The 25119-nt window shown below is 41.0% G+C and overlaps 1 protein-coding gene across 1 annotated transcript in view; it reads left to right on the top strand.

Annotated features, from left to right (window-relative positions):
• Positions 1-10957: 10957 nt before the first annotated feature.
• Positions 10958-25119, top strand: part of LOC126273658 (uncharacterized) — a 52611-nt gene continuing 38449 nt past the window's right edge. The window contains exon 1 of the mRNA XM_049977049.1: positions 10958-11157. Within this exon, the coding sequence (XP_049833006.1) occupies positions 11086-11157 (72 nt within the window). The 5' untranslated portion in view covers positions 10958-11085. The remainder of the gene's footprint in view (positions 11158-25119) is intronic.

Raw genomic sequence — 25119 nt, 5'->3', positions numbered from 1 at the left:
AAGACCATGATTGACTGCAAATGATTTCGAAGCGACTGAAAAAATAACCTTTACAGTCTGTGAAAGGTTGAGTTGGACCAGAGGACCCAGTCCATTCCACGTAATCACAGCTGACACCGTTATGGAGACACTAACAGCTTGCACACTGCCTTGTTGGCGACTTGGGTCCATGGATTCATGGGGTCTGCGCCACGCTCGAACCCTACCACCAGCCCTTAACAACTGAAATCTGGCCTCATCTGACCAGGCGACGGTTTTCCAGTAGTCTAGGCTCCAACCGATATGGTCACGAGCCCAGGAGAGGCGCTGCAGGCGACGTTGTGCTGTTAGCAGAGGCAGTCGCGTCGGTCGTCCGCTGCCATAGCCCGTTAACAACACATTTTGCCTCACTGCTCTAACGGACACGTTTGTCGCATGTCCCACATAGATTTCTGCGGCAATTTCACGCAGTGTTGATTATCTGTTAGCTCCGACAACACTACGCCAACGTCGCTGCTCCCGGGGGACAAGTGAAGGCCGTCGGCCACTGCGGTGCCCGTTGTGACAGGTAACGCCTGAAGTGTGGTATTCTCGGCACACACTTGAGACGGTATATCTCGGAATATTGAATTCCCTAACGATTTCCGAAATGGAATATTCTATGCGTCTAGCTCCAACTATCATTCCGCGTTCAAAGTCTGTCAATTCCTGTTGTGCGTACGAAGCCTTTTCCCACGGAACACTTGTTTGCAAATTACTGGTCCGTCAACGTACTTCCCTTTTATACTTCGTGAACGCGATACTATAGCCATCCGTATATGGGCTTCTTGCTATCCCATGGCTTTTGTCACCTCAGTGTATCTGCATAAGTGACAACGCCGCTACTCAACACTGTCGGCGCAAGTACGTCGCGGATCGACGGTGGCTCGGTGACGGCCGAGGATCAGAAGCACGCGAGAGGAACAAGCAAAGTGATCTACGGGAAGGAGAGAGCTCGAACCCACGAAGTTACGCGGACTGCAGTACACTCAGTACTCGGCTGGAGCGGACGACTAACGACTAAGCACAGAACAGCACGCGGCATATGAAAAGTGCAAGGGGAGGTCGCTGCTGTTTAACTCCACATCAGCTTTGACCAGTTCCGCTTCCTGCCGCTCGTAAATAAAAACGTCTGACAGCGGGTGTCCTCATACGCCGCGGCACGTGCGGCCTCCATGGCAGGTTTCTGAATTACTCCGCCGCTCTACCCATGCCAGCCCATTTGGATCCACCAGATTTTCGCTGGCTGGTACTAAGATGACCAAATAGCAAAAGTCATCCACTACTTTCAGTGCATCTTTTCGCAATATAATACTGTCAACATCCACTTATTTAAGCTGGATAACTTCTATTACCTTCATTTTCGTTTTGTTGATGTTCGTCTAATAACCTATTTTCAAGATGCTATCCATTTCACTGAACTGATCTTGCAAGTCCTTTGTGACTCTGACAGAATTATATTACAACATCATCGTCAAAGCTCATAGCTGTTTATTTCTTCTCCCCGTATTTTAATTTCCTTTCCAATTTCCCCTTTCTTTCCTTTACCGCCTACTTAACGTACACATTAAATATAACCTGAGAGAGGCAACAACCAGTCCCCTTCCCTTCTCAATGACTGCTTCCCGTTCGTGAACTTCAGCTCTTACAGCTTCACTGTGGTTTTTGCACAAGCTGAGATAATTTCACGCTCTTTCGACACCGGAGAAAAATCGCAGCACCAAGAAACAAGAAACGTAAAGTAATGAAATTTCAGGAAACCATTTGTCTAGTAACATATTTAAGATTAATATTGCAAGATCCTTGTATCAATATCAAGAGCTCAGATGGAAACCCAGTTCTAAGCAAAGAAGAGAAAGCAGAATGGTGGAAGGAGTATATAAAGGGTCTATACAAGGGCGATGTGATTGAGGACAATATTATAGAAATGGAAGAGGATGTAGATGAGGATGAAATGGTACATGTGATACTGCGTGAAGAGTTTGACAGAGCACTGAAGGACCTGAGTCGAAACGAGGTTCCGGGAGTACACAACATTCCATTAGAACTACTGACAGCCTTGGGAGAGCCAGGCCTAACAAAACTCTACCATCTAGTGAGCAAGATGTATGAGACAGGCGAAATACCCTCAGACTTCAACAATTATATAATAATTCCCATACCAAAGAAAGCAGGTGTTGACAGATGTGAAAATTATCGAACTATCAGTTTAATAAGTCACGGTTGCAAAATACTAACACGAATTCTTTACAGACGAATGGAAAAACTGGTAGAACCCGACCTCGGCGAAGATCAGTTTCGATTCCGTAGAAATATTGGAACACGTGAGGCAATACTGACCCTACGACTTATCTTAGACGATAGATTACGCAAAGGGAAACCTACGTTTCTAGCATTTATGACTTAGAGAAAGCTTTTGGCAATGTTGACTGGAATACTCTCAAATTCTGAAGGTTGCAGGGGTAAAATACAGGGAGCGAAAGGCTATTTTCAATTTATACAGATACCAGATGGCGGTTACAAGAGTCGAGGGACATGAAAGGGAAGCACTAGTTGGGAAGGGAGTAAGACAGGGTTGTAGCCTCTCACCGATGTTAATCAATCTGTATATGAGCAAGCAGTAAAGGAAACAAAAGAAAAATTTGGAGTAGGTATTAAAATCCATGGAGAAGAAATAAACACTTTGAAGTTCACCGATGTCATGGAAATTCTGTTAGAGATAGCAAAGGACTTGGAAGAGCAGTTGAACGGAAAGGACAGTGTCTTGAAAGGAGGATATAAGATAAACATCAACAAAAGCAAGACAAGGATAATGTAATGTAGTCGAATTAAGTCGAGTGATGCTGAGGGAATTGGATCAGGAAATGAGACACTTAAAGTAGTAAAGTATTTTGCTATTTGGGGAGCTATCTAACTGATGGTGGTCGAAGTAGAGAGGATATAAAAAGTAGACTGGCAATGGCAAGGAAAGCATTTCTGAAGAAGAGAAATTTGTTAACATCGAGTATAGATTTAAGTGTCAGGAAGTCGTTTCTGAAAGTATTTGTATGGAATGTAGCCATGTACTGAAGTGAAAAATGGACGTTAAATAGTTTGGACAAGAAGAGAATAACAGCTTTCGGAATATTGGCGGGCAGCGTGGAGGGTAAAAATCGTAGAGGGAGACCAAGAGATGAATACACTAGCCAGATTCAGAAGGATGTAGGTTGCAGTAGGTACTGGGAGATGAAGAAGCTTGCACAGGATAGAGTAGCATGGAGAGCTGCATCAAACCAGTGTCAGGACTGAAGACCACAACAACAACGTTGCAAGATCACCCGTAAACATGACCGCGAGAAAAGCTGTTGCAAATGTGAAATGCTAGTACATTAATAACTGGTGTAGCTGTCAAAATGTTGAATTTAAGCATGCAAACGTGCACACATTATGTCATACAGGTCCCGAATGTCAGCTTGTGTGATGGAGGTCTATGCCTGTTGCACTTGGTAGGTCAATACAGGAATGGTTAATGGTGGTTGTGGGTGACGCTGCAGTTGTCGTCCGATGATGTCGCATAAGTATTGCACTGGATATACAGGGTGTTACAAAAAGGTACGGCCAAATTTTCAGGAAACATTCCTCACACACAAAGACAGAAAATATGTTATATGGACATGTGTCCGGAAACGCTTACTTTCCATTTTATTACTTCTCTTCAAATCACATTAATCATGGAATGGAAACACACAGCAACAGAACGTACCAGCGTGACTTCAAACACTTTGCTACAGGAAATGTTCTAAATGTCCTCCGTTAGCGAGGATACATGCATCCACCCTCCGTCGCTTGGAATCCCTGATGCGCTGATGCAGCCCTGGAGAATGGCAATTGTACCAGAACCGTCCACAATACGAGCACGAAGAGTCTCTACATTTGGTACCGGGGTTGCGTAGACAAGAGCTTTCAAATGTCCCCATAAATGAAAGTCAAGAGGGTTGAGGTCAGAAGAGCGTGGAGGCCATGGAATTGGTCCGCCTCTACCAATCCACCGGTCACCGAATCTGTTGTTGAGAAGCGTACGATCACTTCGACTGAAATGTGCAGGAGCTCCATCGTGCATGAACCACATGTTGTGTCGTACTTGTAAAGGCACATGTTCTAGCAGCACAGGTAGAGTATCCCGTACGAAATCATGATAACGTGCTCCATTGAGCGTAGGTGGAAGAACATGGGGCCCAATCAAGACATCACCGAGAATGCCTGCCCAAACGTTCACAGAAAATCTGTGTTGATGACGTGATTGCACAATTGCGTGCGGATTCTCGTCAGCCCACACATGTTGATTGTGAAAATTTACAATTTGATCACGTTGAAACGAGGAAGTACAGTACATATGACGAAACTAAAATGAGCTCTAACATGGAAATTAAGCGTTTCCGGACACATGTCCACATAACATCTTTTCTTTATTTGTGTGTGAAGAATGTTTCCTGAAAGTTTGGCCGTACCTTTTCGTAACACCCTGTATATCTGGTGATCAAGCAGGCTAAGGCAATACGAAAACACTCTGTAGAGCAAGTATGGTTACACCAGTGGTATGCGGGCTAGCGTTGATCCATTAGAAAACATCACCTCGAATGCTGTTCATGAATGACAGCAAAACAGGTCGAACTTCCACACTCACGTACAAATGTGCATTCAGGGCGCGTGGGATAACCACGAGAGAGCTCCTGCTGTCATACGAAATCTCACCTCAGGCAATAACGCTACGTCTAAGTCTATTTTGTACAGGCCGCACACAGTGTGACTTCAGGTACTCTCCTGGCCTCCTTCTAACCAACACAGGGCCATCAATTGCAACGAAGCAGAACCGGTTTTCATCAGAAATCACAACAGACCTCCACCCTACCCTCCAATGAACTCTCGCTTGACACCACTGATATTGCAAACGACGGTAGTTTGGGTTCAGTAAAATGCACCCTACAGGTCGTATGGCTCGGAGCTGTCGAAGTAACCGATTTGTAATAGTTCGTTGTGTCACTATGGTGTCAACTGCTGCTCGAATTGCTGCTGCAGATGCAGTACGATGTGCCATAGCCTTATGCCGAACACGATTTCTTTCGTCTCGGTAGTGCCACGTGGCCGTCTGGAGCTCGGTCTTCATGCCTCCGCACCTTCCCGTGACCACAGCTGCCAGCAGTTATGCACAGTGCTACATTCCTGCCGAGTCTTTCACAATACCGCGGAAGGAACATCTAGCCTCTCTTAGGCCTATTGCAAGACCTGGTTCAAACTAATGAGCTGTTGATAATACGTCGTCCTTATCTTAAAGACGTTCTTCAGCAATATCAATTCACTACGTTCCGTCTCAAAGGTAACTAATTCTCACTACCATTAAACCGCGTATTTAATGCCAACCTGATTTGCATCCTCATAATGACGCCACAAGCACCACTCTTACCCGAACTGACTCCAAATTGCAATAGACGTTATCTTTCGGATGTAGAAACAAGCCTACCAACATTTCTCCTTGATGCTTACAGAATATCAGTGAATGTCTTCCATCAACATTGCCAATGCTGTCTAAAAATCTTGAAATACCGTAAATGTTCGTCTGCTTTTCTACTGTCTATATTCTAAGACAAGTCGTCTGCCATGGATGTGCCTCTGTTTCTCCGGAACCCAGGAAAGACCTTCCCAGAGATACATTTCTATCAGTTTTTCCATTCCTCTGTAAATCATTTGTGTCAGTATTTTGCAACCTTGACTTATGAGGCTGATGGTTCTGTAATATCCACACCTGTCAGCACCTGTCTTCTTTTCAGTAACAATTGTTACATTCTTCAAGTCTGAGAGTGTTTTCCTGCCTCGTATGTCTTACCTGCCAGGAGCGATAGTTCTGCCGTGGCTGGCTCTCCCGAGGATTTCAATAATTCTGAGGGTATTGGGTACTACCACATGTTTTATGGTTTTTATTATTCCCATTTCCATGCCTTGTTTATGTATAATCATCCATTAAAACACAAGGATAATACTTTCTAAGTCCTACTAAATGGGGAAGAACCCAAATTAGACCATTAACTTGGAAAATACCAAGCGGGTTTCAGGGATGGGAGACCCTGCCCAGAGAAAATCCTAAACCTCAAAAATCTTATGGCCTATCAAAAGCAAGAGCAAAATCATGTTATTACTTTAATTGACTTTCAGAAATCATACGACTCGACAGACCAGGAATCTCTCACCTCCGTACTAAAAGAACTAAATCTAGACCGCAAAATCACAAGCCTAACCAGAGAAAACATTACAGACACATACTCCAAAGTCAGATTCATGGGCGAACTATCTGACACTTTTGAGATGAAAACTGGTGTACGGCAAGGAGATGGTCTCTCTCCACTGCTATTTAACTGCCCCCACCCATCCCCCCAAAAAATATAATCAGAGAGCGAAATACGAAGGTCCATAGTGAAATCCGACTGCTAACAAGAAACAAAGGAATCAGAGTCAACCATCTAAGTTGCGCGGAATTAGCCGAGCGGTCTAGGGCACTGCAGTCATGGACTGTGCGGCTGGTCGCGGCGGAGATTCGAGTCCTCCCTTGGACATGGGTGTGTGTGTTTGTCCTTAGGATAATTTAGGTTAAGTAATGTTTAAGCTGAGGGACTGATGACCTTAGCAGTTAAGTCCTATAAGATTTCACACTCATTTGAACATTTTTTTTCAATCGTCTAGCTTTTACAGATGGTATGGCCCTACTAGCTGAAACCTGAGAAGAAGCCAAAGGACAGGCCGTCGAACTACAAAAGCAAGGTGAACAAATAGGTCTCATAACTCCTTTTAGAAGACCAAGATAATGCGAAACATAAAAAACACACCACAACATACTGAAGTGGGACCCAAAAAATAGAGATTGTCAAAAAAGTCAAAAAGATGCAAATATCTGGGAGAATAGACCAGGTGGAATGCCCTCGAGAAATGTGATCTAGAAAAAGTAAAGTTTAACTGGTGCTCCAGCTCACCAAAAACACGTATAACAAAAAATCCCTCTCGTAGAATGCAAAAATAAAAGAGTACAGTACAGTAATCGCACCGGAAGCATTGTACACGGCTGAAACATAGTCCATCACCAACAACGGCCAGTTGAAGGCTGGAGGACAAAGAAAGGAAGATATTGAGAAAAATCCTTGGCCCCAAATTCCACACATACTAATTCACATCAAAAATGAAACGCTTTAGCAAACTACTGAAATACTCTTAAACACACTGATAAAAAACGATTGATTTTTATGGACACATCCTCAGAATGAGCCAAAATAAATTAACAAAAAAATGACAACTTCCGCCACAAAGAAACAAGATCTTAATAGAACTCCAGATCACAGAAAATATACTCATATATAAAACCGGAAAAAAACAAAGAGAAGAAAGAGAAGTTCCAACCCAAAATGAAAACCAAACGAACAATCCAAATTTCTGAAGAAGAAATGAAAGCCAAATCAGTAAGAATAAAACAATACAGGACTAATAGAAAGCCAAAGAACATTAAAAATTCATTGATTTAACGTACCACAATGTCGGATGACACGAAAGAAGGAAAATGCAAGCACAGTGATCCACATTACCTGAAACAATGCAGAACAGGAAGGAGGAGGAGCTGCCTCACCACTGCAGTATATCTCGCAAACGCCCATTAAAGTGTGACACATAGGTAGGTTTATAAATAATGAGTGGGTATTAATAACAACGAGATGGTAACAAGTAAATATAGAACTCTCCACAACTATTCTTAGGATTTCTAACGTACCTTCCGTTCTAATCTCGTTGCTTGCCATCTGGTAGCTTTCTTCCTTTTGTCTTCTCCCAATTTGGGACGCGATGTTAATCGGAATAGTTATTTAATTATACCACACTATTAATGTTGAATGATGTGTGAGTTCCAGCACTTTTCTGGAAATCAGTAGTGGTTTTGAGCGACTGCCAATGAAACATACACATTACCACATATATCTGTTGTTTCGTCTACCGCTATCCATATGTAGTGGTTACTTGTGTAACATCGTACACTTTTCACAGTCTCCTATTAACAAAAATCAAAACAGTTTTTCCTAAATGTCAATTCATCAGGAATCTACTATCCCCTGTGCTTTCGTTAAAACACGTGACATTTATACACTTGAAACGTCCCCTTAGAAAAATTATTGAATTACTGTGCTGATAAAAATCTCTTACATTATTTGATTTTCAAACAGCTGAGCAAAACTTAACGTACTCAGACATTTCGCACTTTACCTATTCTGATCAACACTAAACTGACACACAATATTTTTGGCGCAACGCAATCTGACTTTCAATAATCTCTACAAAAGAATGGCCCTGACTAACAATAATCTATACCTTTCATGAATCACTTACCTCACAAAAATCTTCGTTACTCGAACTACTGCAATACAACAGTAAATTGACACACAATATTTTTAGCGCAACGCAATCTGACTTTCAATAATCCCTACAAAAGAATGGCCCTGACTAACATTAACCTATACCTTTCACAAATCACTTACCTCACAAAAATCTTCGTTACTCGAACTACTGCAATACAGCGAGCGCCAATACTGCCAGCTAAATAGAAGATTCTAACTACTGAACTCACTAACTACTGATAGGCATAGTTAGCAAATGAAAGATTTGATAGAGAACAAACAATGTATTTACCTTAATAGTGTTCAAAAGTCATAATATATATAGCAGTTCATGATATCCATTCTTACAAATGTATTGTTTCTGATGGACACACGTCCAGATCATCCGCTCTCAAAAATCACTTCCCCACATCCACCACTGCTGGCGGTTCACCTCCATCTGCGCAACGCTACGCGCTGTTAACAGCCAGCTGCCCAACACTACAATGGCAGACAACAATGCAAACTAACCACAGACTGCACACAGCACAGCCAGTGATCTTCATACTGAGCACTACGTGGCGTTACCAATAAGAAAACCTAAACAGCCTACTTACACACTGAAGTTTGTACCATCGAATGTTCGCAGCAACCATAAGCGGAGCACTTCTTAAAAAGAATTAAGTCGAGGACTTCGAAGTATTTTTCATCAGCCTCAATAATATCTGCGGGTTAGCCTATTGTCCTGCTTTGTTCCTTGTGTGTTGCCCGAGGCAGCCTCGCCAGCGGCTGTCCCGTTCAAGGTCACCAGCCTAGCGAGCAACCAAGAGCGCGATAAAAAAAAAAAAAAAAAAAAAAAAATCATGAGCGGTCTGGTGCGATCAATAACCGCACTGCCATCAAAACAAAAATTGAATATTTTTTTAGAAAGGAAATAAGGAGAGGAGATAAGGATTTTTATTGTCTATAATAAATCATACAATCTCCGTTGATCTTTATTTTACAATTACCATTACCAACTTTGGCCCATATAAACAGGTACTCATCAGCATTTAATTTCTTCTTCATTCTCGTACTCAAAACAAATGGCATGCTTGGAACTAGAGTACCATAAGGCTGTTTAGCCAACAGTCATGTAGTCTCAGAAATACTCCATGCCTTCAAGTCAGAATGTTAGCATCAGGAAAAGTTTCAACGCCACCGTAATCTGCTTGATTGCCCCATACAACAGCAAGTGTGAGCCAAGTACTACCTCCAAACACTGCTTGTACATTACAGGTAAAGTTGAGATGGAGTCCACGAAAAACATTTGGACCTCCAATCAATTGCTGTTTATTAAATTGACCAGCAAGGTCAATATCAATGGCTTTCAAACTGCGATAGACAGGTACACTGCGCCGCCAGCGACGACGCCATGCACGTCGCAGAGGCATTGCTGTGGCACGAGCGGTCTGGTGCCAACCAAGTCGGATTTCATAAGCACTCGAGCTACTTCCTGTACGCTCGACATAGAACAATTTCTCCGTCGGCAGTGAAAGGAGCATCGTCAGTAGTAACCAAGAATCTCAATTAACTGAAAATTTTGATGCAGCCGGGGACATCATGAACATAAACAGATGTTAACTGTTGAGAAGTACTATGTGATCAACTTTTCTTTGCGCACACACTACGTACTTCTGAATCAGTAGAAGTAGCTAGTAGTCGAAAAGCTTCAGACTGCTAGTCTTACGTTTGTCCCACTGTCAACCTATATCATGGTTTCCCAAACTCCGTGAACAGGTGCACCGCAAAAACTGTTAATACCACGGCGTCTGTTTTTGTCGACATTTTGACGATACTAATTACTTTTTAAAATTTTACTATGATTTGTTGTTAGTTATGGTTCAGAATGGACATAATCACTGAATAAAGCATGTTTCTCTCAATTTAAAAAAATATATTAACTTTCAAAATAACCAAGGTGTTCTACAAAAGTACCAGGACTCTCCAACTGTTCCTTCAGAAGAAAAGTTTGGGAACCCCTGATCTACACAGCACACGAAGCTCCTTACTACACACAATAATGATAGCTGCAACGTTATTGTTATATTACCTGCTTTCCTCTTGACACTGAAATTCCGACTTTTAGAAAATAAAGAAAAAGCATTTGCTTCATAATATAGCTCAAAGTGTAGCTAACCTCATTTTATTGCACTAGAACGTGATTTTTACCGATAACGCACTTCGTGCGTTTAACTTTTGTGTTACGTCGGATTCAGATATTTATCTAAGGGATCGGCCTACTGAGGGTTTGGGGAAATATAAAGGACAGTAAAAAGTAGCAATAGGTAATATTACGTATCATGAAGTTAAACTATGTAAAAACATATAACTTATTTGAAATGTGAAAAAATTTGCGTGGAAATGAAACACATTGATGTTGCAATGTAATTCGTGAAAATCCACGCTTTTTACGTACGTAGGAGCGACGGGGAAAAAGAATGATTACATAATAACCCGGGTTCTACTCATTAACAACAGGAGGCATACGGAAATACGTGACTGCTATCTAGGTGTGTTTCCTGTCAGCATTGCGTGGCTGTAGAAGTGGTTTCCGGCAAGCGGGTCATCACGCTAAGTGCTCTGGCGAGGACGATATAGGGCTGTAGCGACTGGCGGCATAGCTGTTCGACAGGTGGCGGCCGATGAGATGGGATCACAGTATGGCAGCTGGACGGTTCTTGGTGCAGTCGCGCTGTGCGCGGCCCTTGGAGTAGTGAGTGTGAGTACCTTACTAGCCGCATATGTGGGTAGATTGGAAAGGCGTACGAATTTCTGCGACGAAACTAGACTTTTGGTTAAACCGCACCATTAGTCTTGTCACAATTCTCGTACAGCTTTCGTTGAAAGACTGAAATTGACTGCGTGTTATTCTTAATTACTAGATCCAAGATAGAAGAAAACGAGTGTTTTGATATTATTTAAAATTTATGTGAGTGGCTCTAAAACTGCGCACAGGAGAATAGAGTTCATGTGGATTGTTGTTGTTGTGGTCTTCAGTCCTGATACTGGTTTGATGCAGCTCTCCATGCGACTCTATCCTGTGCAAGCTGCTTCATCTCCCAGTACGTACTGCAACCTACATCCTTCTGAATCTGTTTAGTGTATTCATCACTTGGTCTCCCTCTACGATTTTTACCCTCCACGCTCGCCTCCAATACTAAATTGGTGATTCCTTGATGCCTCAGAACATGCCCTACCAACCGATCCCTTCTTCTAGTCAAGGTGTGCCACAAACTCCTCTTCTCCCGAATTCTATTCAATACCTCCTCATTAGTTATGTGATCTACCCATCTAATCTTCAGCATTCTTCTGTAGCACCACATTTCGAAAGCTTCTATTCTCTTCTTGTCCAGACTATTTATCGTCCATGTTTCACATCCCTACACGGCTACACTCCATACAAATACTTTCAGAAACAACTTACTGACACTTAAATCTATACTCGATGTTAACAAATTTTTCTTCTTCAGAAACGCTTTCCTTGTCATTGCCAGTCTACATTCTATATCCTCTCTACTTCGACCATCATCAGTTATTTTGCTCCCTAAATAGCAAAACTCCTTTTACTACTTTAAGTGCCTCATTTCCTAATCTAATTCCCTCAACATCACCCGAGTTAACTCGACTACATTGCATTATCCTCGTTTTGCTTTTGTTGATGTTCATCTAATATCCTCTTTTCAAGACACTGTCCATTCCGTTCAACTGCTCTTCCAAGTCCTTTGCTGTCTCTGACAGAATGACAATGTCATCGGCGAACCTTAAATTTTGTTTTTCTTCTCCATGGATTTTAATACCTACTCCGAATTTTTCTTTTGTTTCCTTTGCTGCTTGCTCAATATACAGATTGAATAACCCCGTCTCACTCCCTTCCGAACCACTGTTTCCCTTTCGTGCCCTTTGACTCTTATAACTGCCATCTGGTTTCTGTACAAACTGCAAATAGCCTTTCGCTCCCTGTATTTTACCCCTGCCACCTTCAGAATTTGTTCAGATGGGTTATACAAAATACTGTTTATTTTTGGATTACTGAGTTTAAATGTGATCGTCTTTGTATAGTACTGGCAAATCGCCGGCGCTAGCGCTTGGGACCAACACAAGAAACTTTTGAAAAATTCGTTTGATGCTTATCTAAAATGTGTTCAAAATGCTAGGCTTCTCAAGTAAATGAGTGCGCGTACATTCGTGGTTAAAAGTTAAACAAGAAAAAGCCCTTTTGAAGTGTGGTTTCGTGACAGATAATTTTGACCAACAAATAATGTGGAAGGGTATCCCGACGAAGAATGTGCCAGTGTTCGGCACGAAACGAAGGATTTTTGCATCGACTTGTGACTGTGAATGCACCTTGGATTCATAATCGTATTCTTGAGTTAAAGCAACAATCAAAGCTGTAAACACATATTTAAAAGACTTTACCGCGGCAAAGTAGGTTTTTATCAAACTGGAAGTGAAAGTTCCGCCAGGATGTTGTAATATTATGTGAGTGTCACTGAACTTGTTTCAAAAAAAATAATTTATGCCTCATTTTATTATTAGAAGCTCTGCAATGTGTGTAAATACAGTAAATGTAAATTTGATTCAAAAAGTTCTTGAAGTGAAGTGAAGCACAGCTGGACAGCAAGAAACACTTTAGCGCGCCATCCCCGCAACGACAGTAGTTGTGAATCTTTGATTATGGACTCTTAAAAAAAAGGCAATTTATTTATTAAAAAAAAGGACTGTTAATCTGTATCTTGTGGAAATAGGACGTGTTGCTAAGCCGTCGCTCAGAACGTGTTGTTACATTTAATGAAAATTGCTATTTCAGTGATAAAACCGAGTGAAGTATGTGTAATACTCAATCAAAAATCAATCTCTCTGTCTCCAAACACATATATAAATATTCACATTATTAAGACAGAAGTGATTTTATATTAGCCCCCGAATTTCTAATGTTTACAGTATGGAAAGATTACTTTCTCATTTGGCTTATAATCCACTGAGTTTCCAATATTTTCATAACGTCCGCAAAATAAAGTTTTTTCAATATGCAAGTAAAATTTTTGTCAAACTCTGCAAACATCATTTGCTCGGTTGACTCTAATTTCTTCTCACCGAGCGAAATTTTAAATTTGAAAAACAGGAGGAATTCATTTGGAGATAAATCTGGACAATGTGATGAACTACGAACGAATTCATTCCCGTTGTGTGGGACATTGTCACAATCGTATAGCATCTTTTTGAAAGCTTTTTTGATGATTTTCATTCAAATCGAGTTTCAGGTGACGTAGAATGAAACGTAATAGGCCTCTTTTGCGATGCTGCATTTTTACAAACACTCAACGAGTATTATTCCCCTGGAATCCCAAAATTCTATGGGCATCTCATCATCTACTGACAAAACGTATTTATTCCCTTCGACACAGCCTTAGGGTACTTCATCCGTTGTTTTGACTGTTCTTGATTTAGTGTGCAACGATACATTAACATTACATCCAAAGTTAGAAGTAGACGCAGAAACATTGATTGCAATGAAACATCGCTAAATACTGTGTTAAAATTTCTTCTGGTTTTTGAGTGTCAGCATTGCTGCATATACTGAGTACATATCTTTCATTTCCAGTTGTTCGTGAACGGCACTGTGTACTCGTAGCCAAACACCTCGCGCGCGACTGGTTATTTCGCACCGCGATATCATAAACTTATTCAGTGATTTTTCATCATGCTGTCGTCAACTGACGTGTCCCAGCACTTTTCAGCTTTCCGTGCCTCAGTCAGTAAAAACCAGACCTTTACGGGATCACTTTGTTATACGTCTGTCTGTCTGTCCGACAATGTTAAGACCACTGTTTGTGAGGAACGCGCAGATGTATCAAGTCCAAATGTATGTCACATACTAGGGTCTGCAGTCCCTTGGCGGCTAAAACATTTCAGCTTCTAAGTCAGTGTAGTCAACAGACACGGCTAGTCGTGTCACATATTTGGATACTCTTAAATGCACTCATCAAAAGCTATTGGGCACTTCCCGTTGATCCAGAATCATGAAATTTTCCAAGAAGCAAGGTTTTAGAGTACACATAAAGGTAAAAATTCGAAAACTGATAATTTATAATTATACCACCCGAAAAAAACGTTGTTGAAAGTCTTGTAATTCCTGGGATCGATATCTTGCCAGTATCGATATCCGTAACAGAGAAAAACCGTCGAGATTCTCGATTCCCGAGATGGATAAACTGCATACACACAGAATTAAGTTTGTACCCTTAGAGTGCGAGCCTACTCGCACTTTGACAATTTTTATATTCAGTGTTCCTCTGACCAGGCTGAGCGTCAGCAGCCGAAAAGTGCGGGTAAGTGGTCTCCAGTGCTAGTGCAGAGTCTCCATGAACTTCAGTTTTTTTAATCTGTCCAGCAGACCACCCCTCAAATTAAAAATTTTAATAACGCGATCAAAGTTATCTGGCAGGGTCACCTATGTGAAAGGTATCTTGGCAGTGTCAGCGATATTAAAGTTATCACCTGCATTGTTGGCAGCGGGGGTTTATTTTATTATGCTTGTTTTACCTTGTGTGACTGCCTTCCTAACCAGATATAAGAAATCAACACTTAAATTAGACAATGGATACAAAATCTTAAAATCCATGAATATAAATAAAGATTTGGCAGAGGTTTTAACATAGAAGATATTGGTTTCTCAAATTTTTCACTAAACTGATTTATCAGCAAGGAAAAGAGAATCTTGGTGAACCCAAAACATATACACCCATACAAACTAAAAATGGTCCTTACTCATGATAAAATAAAGCAACTGCACATCATTACAGTGAAGCTACAGCCTTCTAGGTATGCATGAATGTTCATTGTATTAGAAAGGTTTGGAAAATGCATGTGGTAACACATGTGGACATACAGAAAGGAAAAACAGTCGCACATTCGTTCGTTCATTAAACAAAAGTAGCAAATGATATTCTGAACTATAAAAGACATCTATAAAAACTACGCAGCATACTCCAATTGTGGGCATGTACCAAACAACGACAAATTCATTAAACTGATTACTACACGCCAACTGGTGAGAATATGACCTCATGTACAACCAAGAAGCATGTGGATTTATATAGCATTACCATGGACAAAGAAAAACCCGTCTACTTCTTTCATCAGAAAAAAGCTTTAATTCGCAAATCCACGCCTACAGCGAACATACACTGAAGCTTCAAACATTTATTGCAGATTGGAAAGGCACAAGGCTTAATCCCTACCGCAGTGTCATGAGAGAATAAGGCTTAGCCAAGGCACTATCTATGAAGTTCCCACATATCGTTAAAATTTCAGCTCAATTGCTTCCCTTCATTTACTTGATACATTGGCGGTGAAGTTACCTCGTTAGTTGTTCAAAGAAGACATTGTTTCTTTGTAATACCACAGCATGTAATACCACAGCATATCAGTTAAATTGGTGCACAGAGTATTTCCCACAGAAATCACAGTCATTTGTGCACATGCAAAATTACACTCGAAACAACTACCAAATTTCTTACTAACATCGAAAAACTGAAGCAAAATTATGGAACACGACCGTAGCTCACTTACGACACGTTCGAATACCTGAAGCCAAACAATAACAGGGCGTGGGCAAGACACGACGGCCTTTACTCAGTACCGCCGTCAGAGTGTCGGACCCAGTGCTGAGGGTAACCGCAGAGGGACGAAGCTCCACTCATCGATCTAACGGTAGCCCCATCACAAACCAATCTGTCCTGCTCGTACAGCTAACCTCTCTGCCTACATCACTGCAAAACTGTGACCAGCGAGAAATACACATTCAAATAAAACACAACCCTAATTGTGGGCTTAATGACAGGATCAGGACACAGAAAAGACGCAGCTACACAAAACACAGGTGTAAACAATGACTCGTTCCCTTCTGCGTGATTGCTACCGTCGCATACTGGCAGCTAGTGGCAATGGAACACGGAGCCGACACGACACGACGCTTCGACCAGACTCGACAGACTCCACTGACACTTCACTCTCTAGATCTAGCGGCGCTTGACAATCAATTTTGCCTGCCATCGACCTCTATGGGGCAAAGAAGTGTTTATCGTTCGGTAAGGGATCGCGGACCCCCCTACAGGTTGACCAGTGAGTTGCTGTCTGGCAATGTACTAGGTCATCTTACCGCAATATTTACTTGATGGCATATGAATTCTGCTTACCAATGTGAGGATACTCCCGTGCGTAGTTATGTTGTAACGTTTGTGAGCTGCATGTCTTGAGCTAAATTGTTAGTATGTTATTATATTACATCCAAGTTGTTCATATAATTAAATAAACTAGGCTCCGTTATGTATGTGTATGACATTGTAATAATTCTGTATCACATTCTATCTACAATAGTATTATTACGTTCTGGTAGGGGCACGAAAAAGTGTACAGATGCTTCTACATCTAGGACTCAGTTTCAGCCCCCAGCTGGGTAACATGGACCCAGTATCTGATCATTGGAGTCAGTCCATGCTGATGTACAGCAGCACTGAACTGCGAGAAGATCACATGAGGGATGCGAGGAATCTCCGCTTACACCTTCCCTTTTCGCAGCACTCCACTTCTCTGCCCAAGTTACAACCCTATGTGGCCGTGGTTCTATCCCCTTACGCTTCAGGGACAGAATCCTTGAAATTATCCTTCAGCAAAAATCGCACTTACAATGTCGAGTACTGAAAATCTTTGCCCTCATTTCATTGAAATTTGCTTGCCTTGCTTAATAACCGTGGTATGTGGCTGGCGATTCCACAGGATTTCATTCAGATAATCGAAACCGTTATTTACAGCGAATCAAGCAGTTCTTATTTGGTGACTCATATTGCCTTTCAAATATGCGTAAATTTCTGGGTGGGTCTCAATAATTTTAGGTATCTTTTGAAACATCTCTGCGTCTTGCCTTGGTTTGTTTCACTGATACATTAAAATGGCGGTATTTTGTCTTGTCAAAGAGCCACGCATGTAGTTATGTAGGTATCGATGGTGTGGCTCTCTCGTCTAGACGGACGTGGTGGTGGTGGTGGTTAGTGTTTAACGTCCCGTCGACAACGAGGTCATTAGAGGCGGAGCGGAAGCTCGGGTTAGGGAAGGATTGGGAAGGAAATCGGCCGTGCCCTTCCAAGAGAACCATCCCGGCATTGGCCTGAAACGATTTAGGGAAATCACGGAAAACCTAAATCAGGATGGCCGGAGACGGGATTGAACCGTCGTCCTCCCGAATGCGAGTCCAGTGTGCTAACCACTGCGCCACCTCGCTCGGTGTAGACGGACGTGTGGCATGTCCTACGGAAGGCTATTTGACTTGCGGCGGCCAATCGATGCTTGCCACGAGTATTTGCTTTGAACTCGGCGTGGTGTGAGGCGCAGTAAGTTGCTCTTGGTTCCGCTCAGCCACCTGGTAGAACTATTTCATATATCGCGCGAAGCGATCTACTTTTTTTTTTCCTAAGTTGGAATTTCGATGTCGATCAATGAACATCTATTCGATGTCGATCAATGAACATCTATGTGCATCCGGTTATTCTATAGAAGGAGTGGTTTCTACTGCTATCCATTTCATAATAATTGTCCCTGACTTTGAGCTCATATTCTGGTGACATCGTTTGACGAACATCAATGTGTTACACCTTTTACTTCGTGTATGGATAATACATTTTAGTTGAAAATGGGACGGCATACGCGGTAATATTAAAGAGAAAGCTTGCTTTTTGGACCATTTTTTTTTTTTTTTGCGAGTGTCGAATTTGAGGAGTCATAGAAGTCAGACCGCAATTAGCAGAAAAATTTCCTTTGCACAGTTTAATGATGCAACCATACTCAACATTCAGACGAAATATCATTCGTTTCCAATTTTTCGTTTTGTCCTTATAATGGTGGGCATAGATTGCCGCAGTTCACTTAATGGAGATTCATATTAACAATAACAAAAGTGTAAATGCAAGCTGTGTTGTGGCAGTGTTTATCCTATCTGCCAGATAGGAAACAATTATGCTCCCACTCGTAGTTGTGTATTCATGTGAGGCAGTGCTCGTAACATATAAAGTTGCCTTGTACGTGTGTGAAACCATGTAACACTTATGAAGGTGTGAAGGGTCTATGGTGATCAGTGCGCGTGCTTTCTTTGAGGCCGAAAAAGAACAGGGCGGGAGCAGTTCCGTATAACAGCTAGTAAAGAGAACTTCTGAATGTCTCGGTATTAGTGGAAGTGCAGAATATAAAGAAATTTTACGTCTTTTATCACAAAAAAAGAGTTCTGGCAGGCGAAAGAAGTTTGTGCTGAACGAGTTTACATAGGGAGTCATAAGAAGAAAATCCACTACTATGTGGAAAAGCAGTTTCCAACAGTGGCAGCCTTGTTGGAAAAGTTGAAGACTGAAGTGGAAGATTTTCCTGATATGAGTGAAACAACCCTTTCACGTGCTATTCGAAAACTGGGCTTCAGATACAAAAAGTTCAACAGAAAACCTGTGCTGACGGTAAATAACAAAATAGCAGGAAAAAGAGACGAGTTCTTGCGGGGGATAATACACTTGAGTAACACTGGCTGGACTATTTATTACGCTGATAGTTGTTGTGGTGCAAATCATTCCAGAAAGTTTGGTTAGCAGGAACAAAAGATGCCATATCCATCAGAAAATGTATACGATTATGGCAGCGAAAGTGGCCAAGAGTAGAATGGCTGGAAAGGAGGAATTCCAGCACTGTCCGGTTCTCAAAAAAGGACTGTACTATGCCACATTGGAAACGAAGATGGGTTCGTGCAAAATGCTGGCTTATGTTTTATTGGGCAGAAAGGAGGTGCAGCTTATCATTCTGAAGTGAGTGCCAGACACTATGAAGACTGGTTTAGGAGCGTTCTCGAAAAATTACTAAACAGATATCAGACGATGATACATCTAATATCATGCAATCTATCTACGAAATAGAGAAAGGATTCTATTATTAAATGGATGGAAAGCAATAATGTAGAACTTCCATCTAATGACGCATCATATGAGCTCACTGGAACACGCGCGACAGCACTTCAGGGCGCGGGAACTACATTGCGATCAGTGGACAAGGAAATTAAAGTTCAGTGGCTGTCTGTAGCGCACTGCTAATTGAAAGCCTTTGAACTTAATTGGGCATGTGCCAAGAACAAGGTAGCAAAGGAGGACAAGAATTTTAAAATAAGTGATAGTTTACAGTTGTGCTGCTCCGCCTTGGAAAGTGCCCCCCAAAGTGTCTGGAGGAATTCTTAGTCATGTACACAAACTTGAAAACAGTTAAGCACAAAGAGCCCACTGTTTTGACACAGCAACAGAACTGTCCAAGTACACGAGTGCATTAGCGGCAGCGAGACCTCTGCTAGCAGCGAAAGCGATTAAGGTAGATTTTATTTTAATCACCCTTTACTGTAAAATTTATTCGAGCTAATCGGCTTTCCCACTTACTGTCGAAATGTGTTACATAAATGTTCATTTACTGTCAGCTGTTTGCATATCGGGCATTTATTTGCAATTTCCCATATTATGTCCCTCTACTTCCAACAAAAACTGAACGCGGCAATGCTGTACTAGAAGCTGCCGTTCTTCCCTGATGAAGAGGCGCTTATGGCGCATTACAACAAAGGCGGCGCGCTGGTGTGACAACAATGCCCATCACAGCCTTGCATGAATTGCAGCTGCTAACATAGTTGCTTTACGAACTCTTATCTAATAAACCGAGGAGTATTCATTAGTAAAGACGTATGATGTAGTCAACAGAAGTTCAAGCTTAACACCAGAGCCTTTCCCGTCGCAGTAGCTACAACGGTAAGCTCAATCGCAGCGTCTTGCATTTGACATTATAGCGGTGATGCCAGTAATCAGAAAATAACGGAACTCCTTCTGTACGTAGAACAAGATTGTACACTTAAACTGTTCAAAGGGTATTTATCTCATAATTACGGTCTCATATTTATGCGTCCTTAAAGTTAACACGCGCCGAAAATAGCAAGAAAAAGCACGGTTTCTCTTAAATATTAGCGAGTCTGTCGCCCCCATGTCAACTAAGATGTAATATTCATAAACTAAATAAAAGTAGACGTTTCCACAAATCTGGCAAGGCATAACATATCGATATTCGTAATGCAATTTGATCAGAATATGAGCTCAAAATCAAGAGCCAATCATTATGAAATGGGTAAGAGAACAAGTTATTAACAAATCTGATGCTCATGTGCCTGTGTTTCCGAATTTTACTTTGTTCCCGCACCCACGTCATTATTTAAGATCACGGTATGTTAACAGCTCACACTATGATTCCACGCCCTGCTTAATTGCACCATCACTCAAAAATACCTTGCACATTTCCCGGCGCCACAAGTAGTATTACACGATTTTCCTGTATTTTTAGATAAGTGGTGAATGTGGTAACACAAGCCAGAGCCTCCCAGAATGCGCAGACAAAAGCTGTTTCTGTATACAGAGATTAGTGTTTTGTATCTAAAACGTTAAACCAACAGTTCATAATCTTCGTATCCTCTTACTTCCACTTATCCCTCTTGTTGTACTAACTAATTATTTCCTTCTGAGACGCATGAGTCTGTTTTCCGTCGCGCATGTGAAGGTTAACTGCCGTTGCCACATAAATTGTAGTCAGATGTGTCTTCACTCCGGCTTGCCGCATAACACTGTGTTACAAGAAATTGTTTATATTAATTTATCGACACTTGCTGATTAAAACTGACGCGCAGAACACGAAAATCACAATATCTTCGCTAAAATAACAATTACTTTAATTAAATATTTAGGAGAGCCTGGTTTTTAAATTGGTTCGAATGGAAAATCGTCTAGTCATTTACTTAAATAATTAGTCAGTACATATTACCTGCTGTCACGTCGGTTATTAATTTTATCTCCATTTTCTTTGAGAACATCACAGGTTACCAGTAGGTAAGACTCAAGTGGAAAATTACACCACTGAGTTGTAGATTATTATGTGAAAACTTTAGGATGCCTGGACTCCTTTTAGGACTTTAAGAGGTATTCGTGTTTTCCCTGTCTTCGGGACTGCAGAGCAACAGAACAACACCACATTAGGAAAACATGGCCTGCGGGAGAGGAGCTAATTCTAGGCACAAATATCTTACTTAAAAATCCTCTTGTGCCCAGGGAAGATATTTCGTTCCCATCTCTGTTAGTTACTTACATGTTCCGTAGATCATCTGAACAGTTCTACTATCGAAATTATTTGTTAACATCGGGTATAGATATAAGTGACAGGAAGTCGTTTCTGAAAGTATTTGTATGTAGTGTAGCTATGTGTGGAAGTGAAACATGGACAATAAATAGTTTGGACAAGAAGAGAATAGAAGCTTTCGAAATGTGGTGCTACAGAAGAATGTTGAAGATTAGGTGGATAGATCACGTAACTAATGAGGAAGTATTGAATAGGATTGGGGATAAGAGAAGTTTGTGGCACAACTTGACTAGAAGAAGGGATCGGTTGGTAGGACATGTCCTGAGGCATCAAGGGATCACAAATTTAGCACTGGAGGGCAGTGTGGAGGGTAAAAATCGTAGAGGGAGACCAAGAGATGAATACACTAAGCAGATTCAGAAGGATGTAGGTTGCAGGAGGTACTGGGAGATGAAGGAGCTTGCACAGGATAGAGTAGCATGGAGAGCTGCATCAAACCAGTCCCAGGACTGGAGACCACAACAACAACAACAAGATGTGTACAAGATTACTGTTAACATTAGTGAACACTTTAATTTGTCAGTAGATTATAAGGAGTTACCCAGAAGAACTAATTTTAAACTGGATTTAAAACATGCTTCGCTACCTGTCAGATATTTTATGTTATTGAGCAAAAGACCAAAGTTTTGTTGCTGTATATTGATTTATTTCTGAGTTGCTCTTCTTCTCCGTTTGTGATAGATTATAAATGACGAATTTCATTAGCGAATATATGCATTGTGACTGTGCAGTAAAAATGCCTAGCTCCTTGACGAGGACATGGCGTCCATCTGTAAAAACTACATATTATTGTTACCGCCCTCTTTTGTGCAATCAGTACTTTCTTTCTAAATGATGAATTACCCCATAAAATTATTCCGTAAGGTATTATTATGTGAAAATGTGGAAAATATGTCAGGAAATTGGTACTTTTGTTTACAAGATTACAACTAGACAAAGAACCAAAGCAGCGGAACTGAATTGTTCGAGAAGCTCAGTAATATGCTTTAGTGCAAGTTTTCATCAATATATGCACTCAAAAATCTGCAGTATTCTACCCTATTTGCTGACTCGTCCTTAAGTGCTTTATCAGTTGTTGGTATACTAAATAAATTGTCTGCATATTAATTTGGGACTAATTAAGCAGTTCATTAAAGGTTCGGCTAGTGCTTCTGCTGCTTTTCACTTTGTAAGACAAGTGTTACTCCAGATATCTCATACAAAACTGAATGGTGGAATTTTTACGTTGCTTCAAAGCCGGCTCATGTTACAATCAAAAGATTTAGAGGAAGCATTGACCCTAGAAGAACGTAATGCATGGGAGTCATTCGGAATGCTGGTGCTTGGGTTTCTAGGCAAGAAAAAAATTAGAATTACATAGAAGTTATAGATGCTTTAATTCAAAGCTGCTGCGCCCTTGCTTGCAGAATGTGAATTAGAATGCACTATTTGCGTTCACAAATTGATTTCTTTTGCAGAATGTGGGAGATGTGAGTGGGAATGGTGAAAGTTTTCGCCAACACATTCAGTCTATGCAAAAAAAAGGAAGGTGGGATACATCTATAATGTGGGACTGTATTGGGACTTAGTACATGAAATGGATATAGTACCACATACATGGGAAAGCTGTTTTTTTTTTAATTTAAATTCTCACCAAACATAAAATACTCTTTTGGAATATCTGTTGCGTATCATTAGACCTGGTGTTCTTTTAATTATTTATTTTTTGTTTGTCGAACAGAACAATTACATTAGTCTAGTATCAGTAAAAGTGAATATTTTGGAATTATGTCTAAAATATTGAAATTAGAGAAAAAGTTTCATGTTGTTCCTTAGCACGGCAAATAAACAATAAAAAATTACATAAACATAACCTTGATTAAGTTTTGTTACACTGTGTGATTGGCTATAACCAGACACGAATATTTCAGATTTTTTGTTTGAGTGGTTTAATAAATGAAGACGACAGTTAGCTTTCAATTTGTACAGTTTGCTTCTCTTGCCAAACCTAAATGTCTGTTAATATGACACATCAGAAATCATATTCTGTACAGTACATGTGCATTTAAATGAAGAATGTTGCTTGTCGTATTTCATTCATCCTTACATCTACTAACTTGTCGTTTTCAATACTGTCATTTGCCCTTTGACTTCAAGTAACTTCTGCCTGGCCCATATTTGTCTGTTACCGAGAGCGGCTATGTTATTCCTGTTGACCATTTTGCGTGCCTCACGCAGTGTGTCGAGAAAATTGTTGTTGTCTTGTTGCATTTTTAAGGTTCATGTCGCCAGCAACGAGCTAGGATCGGTAGCAATCACCATTCCATAAAGTGACAGATGATCACGGAGCGTGACAACGCTTTATCGTACTGGAATGTACTGAGAATGCGGTGATTCACATTGCGAGGCTTGGCGGCAAATGCATAAATTTGCCAATTTACATTAGTTGCTTAAATGTTTTTTACGTGTATTCGCCTCCAACTAGACTGTTGACATTATCCACACTGGCAGCTTTCTATCCATGATTTCAGAAACTACAAAATCAAACTTACATTTTAATTAGCATTTTATTTAAGACTCTCAGTCATTGGCCGGCTAAACCGAATAATCATAAACGCTCCCTGCGCAGTTAGACGAGAATCACTGAAGCTAATGGCTCATGCAGTTTACAACGAACCTTAAAGCGGTTCAAACAGTTAGTATTCGACTAATATTCAGGCTGGCAACATGACTCACTGCGAGTGAATACTTTACTTTATTCAAATTAAGTATTAGTCAGCCTCAGGAAAAGTTTACTGGACATTTCAACTGATGAAAAGCGCAACAGCTGCATCAAAATGATTTATTAATAACAACTAGTTTTGAGATTTTATAGTCACATGTTCAGAAGACAAACCTCTGGACTTTCGATGCATGATATCCTTAAAATTTTCGTACAGGTAAATAACGAAGTCCCATATCTTCCTGCAAAAAATAGTGTCATAAAGTACACAGCCATCATCAATAAAATAATCAGAGGAACAAAAGCGGGATGTAACCCGGACATATGCCGTTACGTCTTTTCACGGTCAGCGACCAGGACACTAGATAAATACACTCTTGGAAATTGAAATAAGAACACCGTGAATTCATTGTCCCAGGAAGGGGAAACTTTATTGACACATTCATGGGGTCAAATACATCACATGATCACACTGACAGAACCACAGGCACATAGACACAGGCAACAGAGCATGCACAATGTCGGCACTAGTACAGTGTATATCCACCTTTCGCAGCAATGCAGGCTGCTATTCTCCCATGGAGACGATCGTAAAGATGCTGGATGTAGTCCTGTGGAACGGCTTGCCATGCCATTTCCACCTGGCGCCTCAGTTGGACCAGCGTTCGTGCTGGACGTGCAGACCGCGTGAGACGACGCTTCATCCAGTCCCAAACATGCTCAATGGGGGACAGA

Source organism: Schistocerca gregaria, chromosome 1 (assembly GCF_023897955.1).
Source record: "Schistocerca gregaria isolate iqSchGreg1 chromosome 1, iqSchGreg1.2, whole genome shotgun sequence".
NCBI classification, from domain to species: domain Eukaryota; kingdom Metazoa; phylum Arthropoda; class Insecta; order Orthoptera; family Acrididae; genus Schistocerca; species Schistocerca gregaria.
The sequence above is the reverse complement of the archived record's forward strand: the minus strand, read 5'-3'. Positions and strand labels throughout refer to the sequence as shown.